General features: G+C 47.1%; 1 protein-coding gene across 5 annotated transcripts in view; it reads right to left on the bottom strand.

The window, feature by feature from the left end:
- CDC42BPB (CDC42 binding protein kinase beta) overlaps positions 1-16,370 on the bottom strand; it is a 123,508-nt gene that overhangs the window by 12,803 nt on the left and 94,335 nt on the right. For 2 of the 5 annotated variants that reach the window (XR_001149367.2, XM_012746349.2), the window contains exons 19-30: positions 14,230-14,378; positions 12,634-12,728; positions 11,589-11,668; positions 9,364-9,414; positions 7,752-7,841; positions 7,347-7,424; positions 5,678-5,783; positions 4,649-4,785; positions 3,767-3,906; positions 2,382-2,463; positions 1,060-1,276; positions 674-736 (exon numbers count right to left, since the gene is read on the bottom strand). Coding sequence is in view for 4 of the 5 variants with exons in the window: in XM_012746349.2 (XP_012601803.1) it covers positions 674-736; positions 1,060-1,276; positions 2,382-2,463; positions 3,767-3,906; positions 4,649-4,785; positions 5,678-5,783; positions 7,347-7,424; positions 7,752-7,841; positions 9,364-9,414; positions 11,589-11,668; positions 12,634-12,728; positions 14,230-14,378 (1,288 nt within the window). In the remaining variant the exon portion in view is untranslated. The remainder of the gene's footprint in view (positions 1-673; positions 737-1,059; positions 1,277-2,381; positions 2,464-3,766; positions 3,907-4,648; positions 4,786-5,677; positions 5,784-7,346; positions 7,425-7,751; positions 7,842-9,363; positions 9,415-11,588; positions 11,669-12,633; positions 12,729-14,229; positions 14,379-16,370) is intronic. The other 3 variants (XM_012746350.2, XM_012746351.2, XM_012746352.2) reach the window with 3 other exon arrangements.

The raw sequence follows: 16,370 nt of genomic DNA, 5'->3' as shown, positions 1-16,370 counted from the left end.
GCGAAGGACTGAACAATACGGCTGCAGCCACACCCGCTCTCAGGCTCACCCTTGTTGCTCCACAGCACTGTGTGGCGGAGTCGCCCAGGCTTGCTGGGAAGGGCCCACCGCTCACACAAAACATCACCTTCGCCCCGGGATATGCCCCGGAGACCCTGCCCTGGGCCCAGGGCCAGCCCTAGTCTCCTGACGTCTGTATTCCCTGACTCGGGGCTGTAAGGTGGGCTAGTGCAAGGATACTCCCACCTTCCTCACTTGGAAGAGTGAAGTGTCCAACGTGAACTAAATTAAATCTATCTCCAGTGAAGCCACGGTGCCTCCGGGAATCACGTGGCTGTTCCTCCTCCTTGGAGGCTTTTCCTGCCCGCCCCCCCCCACTCAACGGCTGTACTAAGGAACCCTGTGTGCGTCACCACGCAGTCGGTGATGGCCATATGCTGACGCACCAGCACTTGCGCCATGGACACTGCTGAGCGCTGGTAGTTCTTCTGCACGTAATTTTTCTCAGTTGTCTGCCTTTCCTGCCGTGTTCTAGGACAAGGTGACTTAATTCACACATCGAGTGAATCTCACGGTAACCCTTGCAAGTTCCCGCCACTGACTCTGTGCTCGCCAGCAGCGGCCAGGCCGGACCTGAGACGCCCCAGGTGGAAACGCGCCCCTGCTCACTCACCGTCTCGGGTGACCTCTATGACGTACAGCCCTTCTTCTAAGCCAACCGCAATCCTGTCTCCATCTGCACAAGGGTGGGGTAAGAACATACACAAAATCAGCACCGTCAGCCTTCCAACAACAGACGTTCAAACCACGAGGCCTGCTTACACACACATCTTTTTCAACCAAACACAACTTTTTATACATGTGGGCTCTGCAGGCTGACTGCAGGAATTGAGAATTTGTGGATTTGGGAATACACAGGGGCCTCTGAAGTGTGGGTCCTGCTTCTTAAAGTGTGCAGAGCAACTTCCTACGAATTCAAACGCATGACACAGCGTGGTCTGAATCTGTCTGCACGTTCAATCACAGCACCTCTGAATTGCTGTTTTTTCGGGGACATACCCACAATCGCAGCCGTCAGGACAGCCTTGATGAGGGGCAGCGTGCTGTCGTAGGCCTCCTGCGGAACATGCACGACCTGATTCCTCAGTCGGTTTTTATGCAGGATGGACTGCAGTCCTTCTAGAATGCCAACCCATTTCCTCTTTTCATTCTCATTTTCTGTCAGAATGAGCAGTGAGCTGGTCTTAGAAGGTGCACCTAAGAGCGAGGCTGTCACCTTCATGATAGAAAACAAAACAGACAAAGACAGAAGAGCCGTAAGACAACCAAACCACACCAGATGTCCGTGCCCTGGCTCACAGATGGCTAGCACTGGAGGTGATGAAGTGCGTGCGGGAGCCGCTGGCAGACTCGGATTCCTGGGTCATACGCCTTGGTTCTGTGTCCCCCTGCCCAGCCAAGGTCATGTGGGGCTTCGCGCCTGGCGGCTCTTAGCAGCAAACAGGAAGGGGGCAGGGTTAAAAATAGGCCTGTGAAGTCCCTTCCTGGTCAGATTTTAGCTAATTCTGCTCTTGCCAAAACTAAGATGTAACTGCCCATTTTAAAAAATTGCTTTCTTAAACAGTCTTATTAAAATTAAAAAGTAGATTCTCAGAATGTGTCCAGGGAAAACAGGACCTCAAACAGAAATATTCTCACCAAATCACGCTCCCTAAGCGCTTATTAGGAAACGGATTGCCTCAGTTGCTGCAGAGTGACCATCATCTTAAGCAGTGAAGCAATTTCTATACTGTATACAGCAGATTGTTTCTGAATAGAGATGTGATTTAGTAAAAAATGATTCTCAGACTTATTTTTTTAGTCACCCAAATTTTACGGTGTTTACAAAAATTCCCATGGGGGTGGGGGGTTTCTTTCTCTGATCCACGATCTTTCAGAAACTTCCTAATGCCGCAGTATCCAACATCACTGCACTGGGGGCTAACCCAGCCAGCAGACGCGCTGATGGGCAGTGTGGAGGAGGAACGGTGGAAGCCGTGTGCTCCAGCACATTCTGCGTGGCATCTGCCAAAGCTGCTTCTAGCAGGAAGTACGCTGTGGCCAGAGCCACCGAGGTACAGTCCAAGTGGACAGGAGTTTCGGAGGTAGGCTGGGGGTGCAGCGGGGGAGGAGGCTCCCCAACAAGAGGGGCAGAGCAGGGCGGAGCACAGAGGGCGGGACGTGCAGCAGGGCCCGAACCAGTCGGGAAGGTGGAGGACTAAGCCACGCTGGGGTGCTGTGAAATGTGCAGAAGAATCACTGTATTTACCATGTGATTTTTTTTTAATGATTAATGAAATGTTCTCTGATAAATAGAAAAGAAAAAACAGAATAATTCATACCCTGAATATACACGGAATGTCTCGGCGTGTAGCATGAATGACATCAGAGGCCAGGACGGAGCTCACTGAGAACTCTTCATCCCTGGTAAGAAAGAAACATTCACCACACTGGGAGGGACACACAGGCTGATCTGTCCTGTCACAACCCTGGCAAAAAAGGACACTCCACCATGTGTAGCCTACAACAGATGCAGGCCCTGCCTTTACTTGGGCGAGGAAAGACTTGCCTGGACGAGCCCACACGCCCTCTGAGGCCCCTGCAGGTGTTGCAATGGCCAGTAGGGCACCAAGCCCTGCTGGTGTGAGTCACACTGTCCCAGTTACAAGTCCTGCCTTGGCCTGTACTTGGCGCAACCAGGCAGTTGTTTGGGGACCACTCGTGAAGAAGAGGGTAAGATGTGCCGAGGTGAGCACAACTGTGCTCCTGCGCTGCGTCCAGCGCAGACTGTGCTCTGCCGCCAGTGTCTGTGACTGGGGCTCAGGCCAACTTTTCGTCCACTGGTGGCTCTTTACTGCCAGGCCAGGGGCACAACTGTGCACAGCGAGGGACATGGAAGCTGAATGCTGCAAAGGATCCAATACACCCCGAGGGCACCCCTGCCCCAAGAACCACTGCTGGAGACTGAGCCTCTAGGCTGGGCCCAAGCCCAGACCAGATGCCGACCACAGTCACGATGCCTGTGGCAGGAGCTGACCCACGTGGCACCGGGAAATGCTGACAACATCTAGGCACACCGTTATAAGGAGACGACAGGGAGGCTGCAGCCACAGCTCTGCGTGGAGGGCCTTGTCGAGCACAGCCTGTCTAGCAACGTGTCAACCTTCACGACAACCCTCTACGTGGCAGTGACGTGACCCTGTCCATATCTCACAAATGGGAGATGCAGGCTCAGGGATGTCAACTGGAGGGAGGAAGAGGCCCCACACTCTCCTACAGATGCCAGGACAGCATCATTATTGCCAAGAGAAGAGGACAGTAGAGACGGTGGCATGCAGTGAATGTTGTGGCCACACAAAGCCCACGGCTCTAGACTTCTTTTACATGCTGAGAGTGCTCACCCAGGTATCTGAAAAGCATGGACCACCACAGGCCACACAATTTTTCTCTGAGATGTTTTCTGCTTGTTCTTGGGCATGTGGTTTTCTTATGTTTAATAAATAAATGCCTGTTTGGCAAATTTTTCAATGCAAAAACATCCAAGGCAGGAAAATTTATAGTATGTATTTTAAGTCATAACTAAGCTTTTATCTGTTTTTGGATAATTAAGGTCAATGTAAAAATGTAAAAATGAGGTAAAAGATTACCAAGCAACAAACTCATATTGTGGCTACAAATAAGTCAGTCACAGTTCACAGAACAAGGACAGTGTCGCACAAACACCGACCTGAGATCCAAGACTTGGCTTGCGAAGACCCCAGGCTGGGTGGACTTCCCTTCGGGCAGATCGTACAGGAAGAGCTTACAGTCACAGACAACCGCGTATGCCCGCTGCCATCCTTTCTTCACCCCAGTGGGCTTTGGGACCTACAGACGAACAGGGACTGTGTTCTACCGGGCCACGGAGGCCAGTCAGAACGCGTGCGGATGGTGGACAGTGGAGGCCACTGGGCCCCATTAGATGTGGTCACAGCCTCCTTCCAGCTGCTGCCTGACTCCCAGTTCACCAGGACAGCTCCCTTTGTGTCCTTGCCCAGGCTGGTGGCAGAGCTGTGTCTGGACACAGAGGTCCCTGCCCAGGGAGGCTCAGAACAGTGCTGGGGAGGGTTCTGTGCATGACAGGAAGTAATGCAGGGGGAATGGCGGACAATTTGGCAAACGGGCGTGTTCACACCAAACACAGAATGTCTGCAATGATGTAGCTGGACAGGCTATAGCACTTAGAGACGGTTCAAGCATGGTGGTTTTCAAACACACTTAGCTTTGGACCTTTGCCCATTGGCCAGACGCTCATCTCAGGAGGTAGGGCACGAGGGAATCCCTGATGGATGCTGTGTGTTTCTGCATGGAGTCCTCAGGACCCCCAGGTCACTCAGAGCAGTGGCCACGCTGGCTTGACCAACTCATTTCCCAGGAGGTGAGGCCTCCCAGGACTGGCACCAGGGTCACTTCATGCAGCAGCAGGATAGCTTTCGAGAGCAGCTGCACATGGTTAGTGGCCGTTACACATCAAAGACACCGAGGGCTGCCCTGGTGGGACGTGAACTACGCTGTGTCGGCTGAGCTGTGCCGCGGGCAGCGGGAAACTGCGTCCCTTGCACCCTCTTACCTTGACATAGCCTTTGTAGGCTGTTCCTATGCCTCGCTGCACGTCCACGCCAAGAGGCCTCTTTGACTGCTCGGGAGGTATCGGGCACACCTGGGGAGCGCTGTCTCTGCAGGACACGTGGCAAGCAAACGAGCACACTGGAAAAGAGAAAGAACACTACCCTCAAAACTGGCTTCCTACAAAGTAGAAGTCACTACAGAACATATATCCTGAGGTGACAATTTTACGCATCACCAAGAGGAGTCCAGATATTTACTAAAACAAAAATAGTCTGTGGAACACAAGTCGCGCACAAGCTCAGGGATTTTGGTATTGAATGAATTTGACATGCTCGGAGGAGCACTCACAGGGAGAGCGAGACTCATTAGCACCAAGTATCACCACAAAGGCTTGACTGCCAGCCACATCCTATGGGGCTGAGTCACCAGATCTCCTCGCAGGGACCCACCCGCAGTCAACTACAGGGCAGTGGTCACCTGATGTGCGGGCTCCTGGCAGCCAACCGAAATGCACAGGAGTTGCAGTAACAAAAGAAAATGCTTCTGCTATCACGTAAAATGAAGAAAAATACAGCAGCTGTTCTGTAGAGCAACACACCCACCGACATGGCCAGGCTTGAGCACACGGGCAGCTCGGGCTGGGTACCACCCACAGAAAGGGCTGGGTGAGGGGGCCAAGTCCATATCCCCAAATCCCAGCACAGGACAGAACCTTAAAAATATTAATGCTACTAATAATGACTAGAAGCAGAGACAAGACCATTGTGGTTATCGGCAGATGATCTGATAAAGGAAGATTTTACAGTTCTTTTTCCTCTCTGATTTTAAGCAACCATGGATGTTGCACTTTATAGTAATTCTCAACAGATGACTAGGCAGCCACAGCAGCACCCTGGGGTCCCAGCGCAGCAGGGATCCCCGCCAACAAATCTTTACTCAGCATTTATAAAAGTAAAGTTACTGCCCTGGGCTGGCTGGTGCCCAGTGGTGAAGCTGCACCCGCCACCCCTGGCCTGAGGCCGACACTCACCCTCGCAGGCGTAGCCCTGCCGGATCAGCCCGACCATGAGGGACGTGCAATGGCTGCACTGGGTGGGGCTGGAGAAGGACTTGATGCTGAACTGGTGAGCCTTTGGCTGCAGGGAGAACATCAGAAAACAACATCAAGGCCAGTCACAAACTTTGAGGTAAGCTGGATCAATCTGGTTGAGATCAAATTTATAAACAACTTGGACAGTGTCTTGAAAAGTTGAAAACATGCAATTTCTCTTCTCAGTGTGTGTGTTCCCTAAGAGGGCTAATCAAAGAGTGGTTAAGACCACCCGAAGAGCTTAAGCCAGAGAATAGGCCAACATGTGCTTCCTCTGGTGAGCTCTGCTACCACAGAGACTGCTGGGCGGGGGTGCCATGGTGGCACAGCCGATGCTCTTTCTGGTGCAAGCTCCTGGTCTCCCAGAGGACCAGGATCGGATCTTGGGGGCCAGCCTGGCGCCAGAATTTGGGCTGGGCTGTCACCCAGAGTAGCTCTTGCATATGTGACCAGGAGACATGCAAGAAACATCTATAGCAGAACAGTTCCTGGGAAGACCCACTGTCCCTTGTTGGGAGAACAGACATGTTATGACGGGACTGACAACGGAACAGACGTAGGATTGAAGAGCCCGGTGCAGACCAGGCAGGACGGTGGTTTACAAAGCTCAGCATAGCAAAAATAATACGTTCCTAAGGTGGACACAGATATAGACAAAGCCATGTGTAGGAAGCAAAGGAGTGACCAAGACAACTTCAGAGATCAGAGGCAGGATAAGGCTGTGGAGGTTAGCAGGGAGGGCGCAGGGCTGCAGGAGTGGCTGTCACAACCGCTGAGTGACACGTGATGCCCCCTGCAGAGCTACTGCTCTGTATCCAATATGTCACCCAAGTAAATGACCTCTCGACTTGGTCCCCGACTCTCCAAGAGTCTAAGTCCAAAAGCCAAACCATTAGTTATTCTTACACAAAATCTAGCTCATCTCTAATGGGCATGGCTGCCTGTGGGTGCAATTATAAACAGAGGCCGTGTCAACACTAACGACGACAACAAAGCCCTAGGGACACAGCGCTAAATGCTTGCTAAGCTTAAAGCGTAGAGCCTTGTCACAGTGAACTTTTATGGAAATTTTATGATCGGTGTTGACATTTACAGGAAAGAAAAAGGAGACTCTGCAGCAGGGCCAGGCCGTCAGAAGGATAGCGCAGACCTATATCCACCAACGTGCGAGGCTGTCCAAAACACATTTGTGCTCAAAACTGCATGTTCAGTGTTGCTCCATGTATGATGGGGAGAAAATTCTCACCCACAAGCACATGGTTCTCTAGTGCAGACAGACAAATGGAAATAACTTTGGAGCAGGAAGTGGAAAGATACATACCACAGAGTGGTTACCACTTGAGAGGGGACTGTGGTTTGGGGGTAAGGAAAGGAAAATGGGGAGACTGAACTGAGAACCTCCAATTAAAATGTGCTCGTGTGGCATGGCTGGAATTGAGAAAACACGGGTCCCAGCAGCATCCTGAATTATACACCTTTTGAACTAAATCCTTAACAGAACATGAGGGTCTTATTGTGTGCATTAAAAAATGACAAAGTTCATTTTATTTATACAAAAGTTATCTTCTACAACTAATAAGGCACCCTGGGTGAAAAGCAAGGCCCCTACCTTCGGTCCAGCCAGAGCGAGGGCCTGCGTGGTGGGCAACGGCACAGCGGGCGGCCTCTGCGAGGGCCGGGCCATGTCCTGGGAGACAAGCAGGACAGGTGAGCGTTGGCCTAGCCCAGCACCGCCAGACCCCATTTGGGATTTATTTCTCTCTAGAACTGATCAATAATTAACAGTTCTGCATTTTCAATTTGCTATACTGTTGAGACATCTGTCAAAGCCGCCCTCATCTGGCTGATGGACTGACAGTAACTGAAAATGAAAGATGGCCTCGGTGCCTGGGAAGAGGTCCTGCAGGGATAGGTGAGCCAGCCTCGGCGTCTGTTCATCAAGGGCAGGCTATGCCACGTGGACAGGAGGGCAGACCCCAGGGCTTAGAGCACCAACAGAGCGGCACTGTCTTACCTCCTGCTGTTCTGTGTTTGCAGCCACAGAAATCGATGAGGACACTTCTGACTTGGGAGCCTGTGTTTCCTGCTCACTAGCTGAGCTGGTCTGTGAAAACAAAGACAAATAGTGGCAGTGAAAGGACTTATTCTATAGAATTCAGGCTCTACTTACATGTTCCTTATTTAAAACATGCATTCTATCGAGGCCTACAGTCCCAACGGTTCTTACTCCTGGATCCTGTCACCCTCAGGTCCTCTCACGGACAAGCTGGCTTGCTTTCCATGACGACCACTGGATTCTAAGGCTGGAGTGGTGATCTTGTGGGCAGGTAGAGTCTGACAAGGCACAGTTACCACCGAAGGTGAAAAACCATGAGCCTCCTCCCTCACCTCCAGCCCTGGCCATTTAAAGAGGAGGGCCCAGAAAATGTCAACCCTTCTACATCATTCATAAGTAATTTTATCTAAACCTGGTAGCCTTAAGATCAACTAGTCAAATACTTCTTTTTTTTTTAGAGACAGGGTCTTACTTTGTCACCCAGGCTGCAGTGCAGTGGTGTCATCATAGCTCACTGTAAGCTCGAACCCTTGGGTTCAAGTGATCCTCTACCTCAGCCTCCTCAGTAGCTGGGACAGGTATGTGTCATGACACCTGGTGAATTTTTATATTTTTTTAGAGACAAGGTCTTGCTGTGTTGCTCAGGCTGATTTTGAACTCCTGGCCTCAAGTGATTCTCCTGCCTCAGCTTCCCAAAGTGCTGGGATTACAGGGATAAGCCACTGTGCCCGGCAGCCAAATGCTCCTTAACCTCATTTCAGGGATCAAGAAGAAAGTCTAAGATCAGCAGAGGTCTGCGGGCCTATGCACATTAGTAAGAATCTCCCCGAAAGTTACATGGTGGAGGGAAGCAATGTTTTCTCTATTCTAACAACTTAAGAGTTTCAAGTTCATTTCACAATGATCTATTTGAAGCTAAAGATACCAAACCACTTTTTAAAAAGCTGATTTTAATGAGTATTCCTGAAACTACTAGTTCATCATCGAAAGCCATTAGTATTTAAAGACCCACATCCCCTGTACAGTATGCTTAGCAGCAAGTGTTAGTGCAGAGAAACAGTGTGCCAACGCACAGAAGAAGCTGGGTAGGCACCTAAAGAGCAGTTTACAGCTGTATGTTGTGTCGACAACAGAATCCCAATGAACCAAATCAGCTAAACAATTTCCAACAGTTGCAATTAATTAGGCTGCTGGAGAAGGAGCCAAATTCAGATGGGATCGCAATGCGCACACACACACGACACATGCACAACTGTGTGCTGCAGGATTTGGATTTCTATATAAATTCACAGGAGAAAGGCTAGATCAATTAGCCAATTATCATAGCTAAAAAATGTAAGCAGATTTGCTCCATAAATAAGGTATGTTAAATGAGTTAGAGCTCCATCCTTAGCTAAACGAGGAGCAAAAGAATATTAAGCAATTTAATCTTAGCCACATAAAAGCCCCACTAGTTTTATTTAGTTGGTTAATTAATCAAAAGGATGCAAATTAAGGAATAGGAGAACTGAGAATGCTGTTCATGAACAGGAGTGACAGCCACAGGAAGCCGGCACCAGCAGTCACTTACTTCCTCCCAAAAGGCTAGCAGAGAAGACGCAGACGAGGAGGAGAGAGAGTCCTTGGTGGTAACAGACAGGAGGAACAAAAATGATCATTTCCCACCCAGTAAACACTGACGCAAAAATATATTGACTCAATCTTGGTAGCAAATCATTCCTAGTATTAAGCAACAAGTTTCATGTGTGCTAAGTGGAATAGAAGCTTCTCAAAGATTCTCAGAATCTGGAAACAACTCCTAACATAGACTCTGACTGAGCGCTTTTTCTTTGCAACTGTAAATACCCTTCCCCCTAAATCACAGCAGTATTAGAGAGGGATTAAAAACGGCAGGCATGCTGGCCATGGAGAGCGAGGCATGCAGATTGCGGCTTCTGCCCGTGTGTTAAACTCTGCGCTGCGTGCTGTCCACAGCTGCGACTCACTCCGACGGACGCCACTGGCTGGAAACCTGCCTGCCACTGACTCTCAACTCTGCCCATTAATTTTACAGAAAAGCCACTGCCTTCCCGGACACCTCCAACCTGCAAACAAGCACTGTCTCTGTGCTTTTGGCATCTTTATTCATTCCTCACCAGGACGGTGTCTAGCACCACAGTGTCGGATCAGGCACGAGGCTCACGCACCAACAGGCTTGTCAAAGAACCAGTAAGCGATTAACAGTAAAAATATATTTGCTTCTTCAAAACTGGGGACTTCAGGGAAAAGACAAGGATTGCCAATTTGATTAAAAAAAACTAAACATTTTGACAGGTGAAGGTAAACAGGTGTGTGCTCAGAATGTTTGTGTACAATATAAACCTGCTTGGACTTTACAATAATGATCTAGGCTACGATGGCTAGTGAAGTGCACCCCTGAGGAGGGCTACTGGGGGACAGACCAGCAGGGTCCCCTGACTACTCCCTAATCACAAAGGCAGCAGCCCCGGCAGACAGCACCTCAGCATGGGCAAGCCGACCTCTGCATGGGAGAAGAGCACAACACCTCTCGCATGGAGTTCACAGCAAAATGCTCAACGCGCATTTAATCAAGAGGAAACATCAGACAAATCCAGAGTGTAGGACAGTCTATAAGCCAATTGCTCTGGACAACAGAACCATATCATCATAAAATGAGGGGAAAACGGGGGAACTGTTCCAGATTAAAGGAGATAAAAGAGACATGACAATTAAATACAATCATGATCTCCAATGGGATCCAGCACCAGGAGGAAAAACTAGCTATGAAGAACATCTCTGGGACAAGGGAAATCTGGACTGGACTGTCCTGTGCCACCAGTGCATCGCGTCTCACATGGGACAATCACACTGTGGCTCTGTAGGACATGTCCTTGACCTTAGGAAACAAACGCTGAAGTATTTTGGTGTTACTGATGCCTGCAAATCACTGTCAAATAGTTCAGGGAAGAAAAGTCTATGTGTATGTGGAGAGAGAAAGCAAATGTGGCAAAGTCCCAGGTGAGGGATATATACATGTTCAACATACTATTCCTTCAACTTTCTCATAGGGTCAAAATTTTCTAAACAAAAAGTTGAAAAGCCACCACCACCAACCACCACTTCACTGAAGTTCTATTAGTGAAGTTGCTTTCATTATTCTAACTGTCTGGCCTGCTACAATGGTTGCTAGCAAGGGTCTATCCTTATTCTTTCAGAAAAGGAGAGAAAGACTACACTGTCTCCACGTAGTGCCACATAAAGGGAGGTGGGACTCATCCCCCACCCAACAGCTGCTTCCTAAGCAGACCAGCAATTCCTCAGCGGGGGTGGGGCTCGTGCGATTGGCTAACTCGTGTGTGCTGCCTTCAGCTCTAACACTTGGCTCTTTTCCAGCAACCACTGAGGCTGAACTATACAGCTACATGGAAGTCACAAAAGTGGTAACATGACTAAATTATTATTTGCTGCAGTATAAGAATCAGTATTTAAAGAGTTACCTAAAATAATCACTACACAGTCAGAGGCCTGTATAGATTTCTCCCCTGAAGACACTGAGCACTTTCTAAATCTAATTTCTACTTAATTTAAGAAAGCTTCTCTGGGAGCAGTTCAAATACCTTAAATGTTGCAAACCTTACATATTTAACATGCCAGGTCAATGATGTGTCAGATGACTGATGAACATCAAATGGTAATTTACTGGTGTGTTTGTGGTCCCGTGGGTAGTCAAATCATATTATATTATTTCTAACTTATCAAAAATTCACTTGTCACTTTTTTAAAAAAATGACTTACTCTAAATGTCAGATCATGCGCAAGAGGTGCAGTGTTGAAGTACTCAAAAATAGAATCCTGGAAATCTGGAAGTTTGAGCCCTGTAACAAAGAACAGTCAAGGTAATAAAAAAATTTAAAAGACTATATCTTATTTTTTAGATAGGAAGACTCAATATCATCAATATGTCAATTCTACATAAGTTAACCAATAAATTTGATGTGACACCAGTTAAAAAAGTTGGAAAAATACTTGCAACTTAGATCACAAACAAAAGGCTCTAATTTCTGATATGCAATAAGCTTCTAGAAATTAAGAACACTAAAACCTGAATTTTAAAAAATGGGTAAAAGATACAAACACATAATTCACAGAATAAATACATATGAAGAGATGCTCAATCTTACTTGTACAAGGAAAATACAAATTAAACCTACACTGAGATGCTATTTTTCACCTATTCAGAGCGGTAAAGCCCACAAGTTTGAAAGCATACTTTGCAGGCAGCGCCAGTGTACAGCTCTGAAGGGGCATCTGTCAGCACCTAGCACTGGTGTCTATGTACGTTTGCCCTTCGAACAGGCAATCACACTTCTAGAAACCTATCCCCCAAATACACTGACAAATATATGAAATGCTCTATGCATACAGCTACCCAGTGTAGCATGTTCCATGGCAGTGAATGCCGGGGAGGAGCCCGGCACCCACCCCAGGCAGGGGGCTGGCACAGCCCACCCGATGTCCGGTGTAGCCGCAAAAGGGGCGCAGGATGGTCTCCCCCAGCACAGAACGGTGCCTTTTGTGTAACAGGGAGTATAAAGACACGTGTGACCGTGTGTGCATTTGCTTTATGTTTTCTAGATGGAACAAAGGAAGGACAAATCAGAAACTGGTTACCTTTGAGGAAAGTATCTTTGAATATACTGTTTCAAATTTTGACTTTGGACTTACACAAATGCTTTATATATATAACTAAAAACTAGTAATCTAAAAGAGGGTAAAAGAAAATAAACCATTCATTTTAAAAAGGCTTATACTAATTTAGAACCATATGATTTTAATTTACCAGTATCTGCTCTAAATTTTTCTTCCATCTTTTTCTTCAAAATTTCCATTTCTTCTAATAATTCTCTGTTTTTGGCTTCAGAATCCTTTAGTTTACTAAAATAATAATAAAAAAAATAACAGACTTTAAGAGGTCATCCACGTGTGGTTCAGGGTACACCGGGATAAGAGGGTGGGGTTTCCTCCAGCAGCTAGGAATGTGCCAGCACCGGCAGGTGCTCAGCACACCGGGCCTTCCACTCAGCACACTGGGCCTTCCACTCAGCACACTAGGGACACTGGAAACATTTCAAAATTATAAACATTTAAACATGGATTTTAAGTCATGGCTTATCCAGGTGTATCTCATGAAGCCCTAATGGAGTTTCTGATGTTCCTAATCTTGTTTCCAGGCGAGTCCTCTGTCTTCCCAGGACACGGAGCCCAGATCACTCAGCCGTCAGTCCCGCAAACGCCTGTTCCACATTGGCAAGCTGGTGGACTGCACCGGAGAGCATACCACCACCTGGGTGCTGGCAGCCTGGCAGTTCCAGTGATTTGGTGGCAGGGACAGAGGAAGTCAGGCTGCCACAGGGAGCAGGAGGCATGCTATGAAGAGTGAGGCTCTGCTACTTCTCAGTGGGGTGATGGCAGGCAAATTACATAACCTCCGTGCACTTGCACTTTGGTCTGGTCATGTGTAAAGTGGGGGTAACAAGAGTGCTTGCCCTATGGGGACGAGGTGGGTTCGCATGACTTAACAGAACAAAGTTCTTATAGTAGTTCCTGGCACAAAGGAAATAAATTTAAATGGCCTTTAATTACTGTTAATTAAATTACTGTTAATTCTTTTAGCCAAAAACTAACAGGATTTTGGTCTTGGTGATCCTGTTACTTACAATGTCACTTCTGGGTCCTTACGCACTGCACAGAGAAGTGTCAGGGCATGGCAGAGCTGACCCTATCCTCCCATCCCAATAGCTGCTGCCACAGGCTGGGAGGCCTGGTTTTCATGAAACTGCAGCTCATTATTGTATCCTGAGCATTTGCAAATGGCAGACTCTCAAGAAATATTTGTTGAATTTACTGCTGTGTAAAAATGGTGCTCTTCTGACTGTGTGAAGTTAGGGAAAGAGTTTGGAACAGGCATGCCATCTTCAACTACTATTTTAAAATATTACCTTTAGCTTAAAAGGAAAAATTCTGAGTTGATGAATAGCACCAAGGTAAGTAAGCCAGAGAGGTGCCTGTCAGACACGTGGCCATGAGTCTTGTTCCCCAGCATGGGGCAGAAGCACCCCGTGCACACACACAGAGAGACCACGGACCCACACTGCTCTCATCACTTCTTGAGAACATTAAGCACTATCCCCAGCAGGGGAGGGACAAGTGCACACTCATCTTGCCGTTTCTTATTAAGCACCTACTGAATGCCAGACACTTGACATTCCTCAGAGCTCTCTCCAGTTGACCTTACTGCCCTGGCAATGGCCTGCGGGACAGCAGACACTGCTGCGTCTGTTTTCTAGGTGAGGAGAGTAAAGGCCTGTAGGCATCAAGGCCTGCTAGAGGTCACATAGGCCCCAGCTCCCACTGACAGGACCACAGCCCCAAGTACCTTTCGAAGGTGAGATTCGTGTCCTTAACTTTCCTCAGCTCCTCCTGAACAAGCTGTTTGGCCCGGATCTCTGCCTCAAGAGCAGACTGCAATTCCAGCCGTGCAGACATGTCCAGCTTCTGACTACGGCGAACTTTCCAAAGTGGATCCTTTAGACATTGGGTAAAGAATTAAAAATACACTTTAAGCTATTTGTTAAACTAAATTAGTGCTGACAAATAAGCAACCTATCTTTGTCTAATCTTAAACCATTTCTATTATATTTTAATATTAACACTCAAGATAGGGCCAGGCGTGGTGGCTCACGCCTGTAATCCTAGCACTCTGGGAGGCCGAGGCAGGAGGATTGCTTGAGGTCAGGAATTCGAAACCAGCCTGAGCAAGAGTGAGACCCCATCTCTACTATAAATAGAAACAAATTAATTGGCCAACTAATATATATAGAAAAAATTAGCCAGGCATGGTGGTGCATGCCCGTAGTCCCAGCTACTCGGGAGGCTGAGGTAGCAGGATTGCTTGAGCCCAGGAGTGTGAGGTTGCTGTGAGCTAGGCTGACGCCACAGCACTCACTGTAGTCTGGGCAACAAAGTGAGACTCTGTCTCAAAAAAAACAAAAAACAAAAAAGACACTCAGATAGTATCAAGGACCATCAGACCCAATTTCAGTTCTGGTATTTTAGGACTTTCATTCTTAGAAATCGTTTAAAAAATAAAATTTATTTCATTAGAGTAAAACTCATTCTACAGTGCAATTTCTATATGGGTCCAGTGGACACTTTTATAAACCTAATATATTAGGAGGTCTCAGTTAATCTTTTTCCTATTTCTTAAAACATTGTGCTGTTTCACCACCCTAGGAATTATGTCTTTACTCATTTTTATTTGTGATAAAAAAAGACTAAAATAGTAAGAAAAGGGAAGAGTGATGATCTACAAGGATGAAGCAAGAGTGAAAATACCCAGTAGGATCACACCATTCTTCCACTTTCGTCCTGGGTTGTCCAGTGTATTACACCAGCTTGCAGGAGGTATGGAAGAAGTCTGGAGATAGCACCTTGGTAGATTGGTGGCCTTTTTTTTTAAGCTTTCATTGAATGCAACTGAGAATTCTTTATTTTCCCCCATAACAGTAAAGAGAAGAAAACTGACAGAGAAAGACATTTCACAATTATCAGACAATTAGAAGTGGGTGAGGGGGACAGAACGTGGCCCTCTAGCCACATAAAAAAATCTCAGTGAGTCGTCAGATGATAAGTGCTAAATGAATTTTCTCAATTGAGTGAACAATATACCTCTAAGGGTAGAAAGGAAATATATTCTCATCCAGTTACTTCTTTAACAGAAGAGCTGTTCACATAATATTATGCAACCATCTCAAAATCCCATTTGAGAATCTCAACCATCCCATTTTGCTAAAAGAACTTCCATCTTTTATGAGGTTTGTGTACACAATTTTCTTAATGTAGTTTGTAAGTGCTGGCAAAATGTATGTGTAAACATGACTGGGGAAAAATAGAAAACATGCAAATGAAAAAATTGCTGATCATTCTAACTGGTGTTTATAAATCTAAAATCTGAAAAAGAAATTATTTTCCCATTATGGAGCAAAGAACATGGCTGTGTTCTTTTCTTCAATATAATTATGAGTTGTCAACGTTTTCAAAAGTGCTGTGTTTTGAAGACATGAAAGCGGGAAGAGTGAGAAGCCATGATGAGCCAGGACCAGTCAGAGCTAATCTGAGGCCTGGCGTCAGTATTTACAAGGTGTTTACACATCCATGTGTGATGTGGGGCTAGGAGTTAACTACATTCAAAGGTGCTGCTGCTTTGGGGTAAATATACCTTCAAACCAAGAAAATGTGAAATAAAAATTTGAGTTTAAGGCCGGGCGCGGTGGCTCACGCCTGTAATCCTAGCTCTCTGGGAGGCCGAGGCGGGCGGAATGCTCAAGGTCAGGAGTTCAAAACCAGCCTGGTGCAACAGCAAGATCCTGTCTCTACTATAAATAGAAAGAAATTAATTGGCCAACTGATATATATATATAAAATTAGCCGGGCATGGTGGCGCATGCCTGTAGTCCCAGCTACTCAGGAGGCTGAGGCAGAAGGATCGCTGGAGCCCAGGAGTTTGAGGTTGCTGTG

The sequence above is a fragment of the Microcebus murinus genome, chromosome 6 (genome assembly GCF_040939455.1).
Source record: "Microcebus murinus isolate Inina chromosome 6, M.murinus_Inina_mat1.0, whole genome shotgun sequence".
Classification (NCBI taxonomy): domain Eukaryota; kingdom Metazoa; phylum Chordata; class Mammalia; order Primates; family Cheirogaleidae; genus Microcebus; species Microcebus murinus.
The sequence above is the reverse complement of the archived record's forward strand: the minus strand, read 5'-3'. Positions and strand labels throughout refer to the sequence as shown.